Source organism: Phoenix dactylifera, chromosome 18 (genome assembly GCF_051530095.1).
Source record: "Phoenix dactylifera cultivar Ajwa chromosome 18, Ajwa_hap1_PhDact_Kaust_v1.1, whole genome shotgun sequence".
Classification (NCBI taxonomy): Eukaryota; Viridiplantae; Streptophyta; class Magnoliopsida; order Arecales; family Arecaceae; genus Phoenix; species Phoenix dactylifera.
In genome coordinates, this window is record NC_143207.1 from 11,213,754 (window position 1) to 11,217,095 (window position 3,342).

The 3,342-nt window shown below is 44.3% G+C and overlaps 1 protein-coding gene across 1 annotated transcript; it reads left to right on the forward strand.

Annotated features, from left to right (window-relative positions):
* Nucleotides 1-225: 225 nt before the first annotated feature.
* LOC103722463 (uncharacterized) lies at nt 226-1,977 on the forward strand. Its single transcript, XM_026810545.4, has one exon. It carries the CDS (start codon nt 294-296, stop codon nt 945-947), a length of 654 nt encoding a protein of 217 aa, XP_026666346.2. The 5' UTR covers nt 226-293; the 3' UTR covers nt 948-1,977.
* The last annotated feature ends 1,365 nt before the right edge of the window (nt 1,978-3,342 follow it).

Below are 3,342 nucleotides of genomic sequence, written 5' to 3' on the forward strand. Positions count from 1 at the left end.
ATAAAATTCCTATAAGCGTGTTAGATCTGCCGTCCATCATCCCTATAATCTAATCGACTTCACAACATCGGACGGCTGTCCATCAAGGCGGCACGCGCGAAACTGACGGCGATCCAACCCTGGAAACAACTGCCTATTAAATATCCTCTTAATTAATTAATTTAGTTGATTACTGTACTAATTAATTAATTTAATAATTTGTGACAACTATAAATGGATCCAACCTCTGCCTCCTTCCTTCCCTCCCCTTGGCTTCCGAGAAGAGGAGAGAGAGGGAGAGAAAGGAGAGAGAAATGTTAAGCAAAGGCCTAAATCACTGCTTCTCTCGCTTCAAGCGCCCTTCCCATTCTACACCTCCGCCCATCCCCCATTCCCTAAATGCCCCCCCGGCCTCCGCTACTTCGTCTTCCTCCGTGGTCTTTAAAAGTTTCAATTCCCTATATGACCCCGCCGCCGCCGCCTCCGACTCTGAAATCCTAACGCTGACCCTCTCCTCCTCGTCGTCCTCGGCTGCCGCCGCAGCCGCCGGGGGCTCATCCTTCTGCTCCACTTCCGATTCGGCCGCCGGCACCGCGACGGCCGCCGAGGGCTCCTGCCCCTCCGACCGCGACCTCTCCACCGCCATCGCCTCCCGCCGCTTCTTCCCAGCCTCCCCCGGCCCGTCGAACTCGATAGTGGACTCGGCGGCGGTGGCCGTCGGCGTCCTCGGTGCCGGGGTCGCGGTGCCGACGTACTCGCCGGACCCATACTGGGAGTTCCGGCGGTCGATGGAGGAGATGGTGGCGGCGCTGGGGCTGGACCTCCGGGCCCACGCCGCCCACCTCCACGAGCTCCTCCTCTGCTACCTCTCTCTCAACCGGAAGCACGCCCACAAGTACATCGTTGGCGCCTTTGCCGACCTCATCGTCGGGCTCGCCGCCGCCGAGAGCCGCCGAACCGACGCCTGACCACCCATCCTCCCTCCGCCTCCGCCGGAAGTAAAGACCGTTGTTATCCTGCGCCTTCTCCGCTAACCTGCGCTCTTTCTTAGTTTTTGCCCTTTTTTAAAGTAAAACGGACGGTGTGGATGACTTGCCTTTGTTTTGTAATCTTATACGTAAACGCGATCTTTGTACAGCTTCTTTGCGAGCAAAAAAAAATGGGGTTTTCTTTCTTCGTTGTTGTCCCATATAAATTTTTTTATCATAGAATGATCTGTGCCGTCCATTTATAACCATCTCCCGCATCCTACTGTCAAGATTTTTTTTTTTTGTTTGGGTTGGTAACTTGGGGTTGAAATCCACAGGGATAGCGGGAAGCGGATAGCACGTTAAGGGGATAGTGAATACACACAGCATGCTTACGTGTCATTGTATGATTGGCAATTAAGTAGGGCCCAAATGTCACTGGGTGGACTACGCGTGGGCCCGTCTTGTTTGGTGGTGGTGGAGATGGCATTAGCGGTGAGTGGTGGTGTTGGTGGAAATAGCTGGGTGGAGAGCACGTTTGGAGGCAGCCAACGTTTCCGGTCTCCACCAAGCCGTCACCAACTCACCACCCACTAATATTTGCCGCCCGGGAAGCTTTGTTGCGAGAGGGGAAGTTTCCTGTGAAGTAATATAAAGCAATGTTTGGTTCGGGGATTTTGTGGGAGAAATCCTTGACATGAATTTGTTCAGCCAAGTACATGGTTTGAAGGAAGGGGAAAAATTGGCCTCATATGCGGCTAATCACTCTGAGGATGCTCAGTGGGTTGAAAAGAGAAAGTTATCTAGAGCGTTCCATGATTTGCTATTTTTTTGACCTTTTAGGTATATTTGTATTAGAACTAGACGGATCATCCGGTTTAACAAAAAAAATAAAAAATTATAAAAAAAATAAATTTATAACCAATGCTTTTTTTATTAACAATGGCGACTCATACACAACAGGCGTGGATGCAAGTAACAAACTTAGAAAAAAGAAGATAGCACAAAGAAGAACGAACAGACATATGATTCTCCCAGATGAAATCTTTAGAGTGATGCATCGCGTAGGAAGCAACTCAGTCAGCAATACTATTCGCCTTTCTGTGAACATATATAGCTCGATAAGAGTCATACTCGTCTAAAAGTCTGTTGATATCGTAAAGCAGCGGCATTTCGCCGGCAACGTATCTCCAACCCAGTTTAAATAGAGTCTTAACAACTAATATAATGCTACGGTGGTTTCAGACCCCATTTCTTACACCTTTGATAAAATAAAAAAGGAAAGACAGTGGCCAGTATGACACAAGATTTAGTGTTTCAATGGTCCATTGTAGCAGAGATGGAGGTTGTTATTTGTCATTTGTATCACTTGAAAATAAATAGTTGCTTATCAAGTAAACAATAATTTGGACAATAGTACTTATTATCATTTGCTATTTTCAATTAAATGTCTTAGATAGACATCAGACTATTATTATAACCATTATAATTATTATTATTTCAATAATATATAATTTTAAATTGCATAGTATAGGTAAATAATAGTCGTTTAACTGTTATAATGGTCCACAATGGTTTAGTGGGTTCCATGAATCCATATCAAAATGAACCTAGTTTTAGCACGTAGTCTGTAATGCTTATAATGTTTCATATCAAGAACCTATGCAAGAACCTAAGGGGCACCCTGTAACTTTCTCCTCCTCCACCTTTGTTCTTTCATCATTTTCCTATTTCCCCGCCGCTCTCCCTCCCTCATTTCTTCACCAACCACTCTCCTATTTAGCAAGAATGCAGATATTGGTGGCCATCAAAGAGTAATGTTTGAAGCATGCTTCATGTTGTTGGAGCTTAGTTTCATTAAAGATGATTAAGATTATTATATACACCTTATATTTATTTTAGTGAGATGTGCCGTTTCCAAATCCGATTGAAATTTCTCTTCGAGTAAAATAAAGAATTAGGTGGGAAGTTGGGCACAACCTTTCCTTACTTTTTCTGACCAATTTATATAAAATTGCGGTCAAGATCTACTTTTTTTTTCATAATATGGGTCGCTAGTTAGTGCAGAATTTTGAGAAATAAAAATACTAAAAATTTCAAATTTGAGCAAAAGCTGAGCCATGGCACCAACATCAACTTTATCTTCTGCTACATTGCTTAATCCCTCGCAGATTGAAAAATTACGGCTTTTTAAAATTGCGATTGATAATTAGGTTATATCATATAGCGGATCTTGCTTGAAAGCTCTATCTAGACCTAGCTGAGGCGGATAGAATGGATACAGTAGGTCGTGTAATCCTTCTACATCAATTTTGCTCCCTTACTCCATACCTTCATCCTTAGGACTCGGGCCAGGGTTCAACATTACTAATCTTCCTCTTCATATGAAGACCAA

Bases quoted from the DNA above. Each gene is read 5' to 3' on its own strand.
- LOC103722463 (XM_026810545.4), top strand. From the start codon at position 294: ATGTTAAGCAAAGGCCTAAATCACTGCTTCTCTCGCTTCAAGCGCCCT.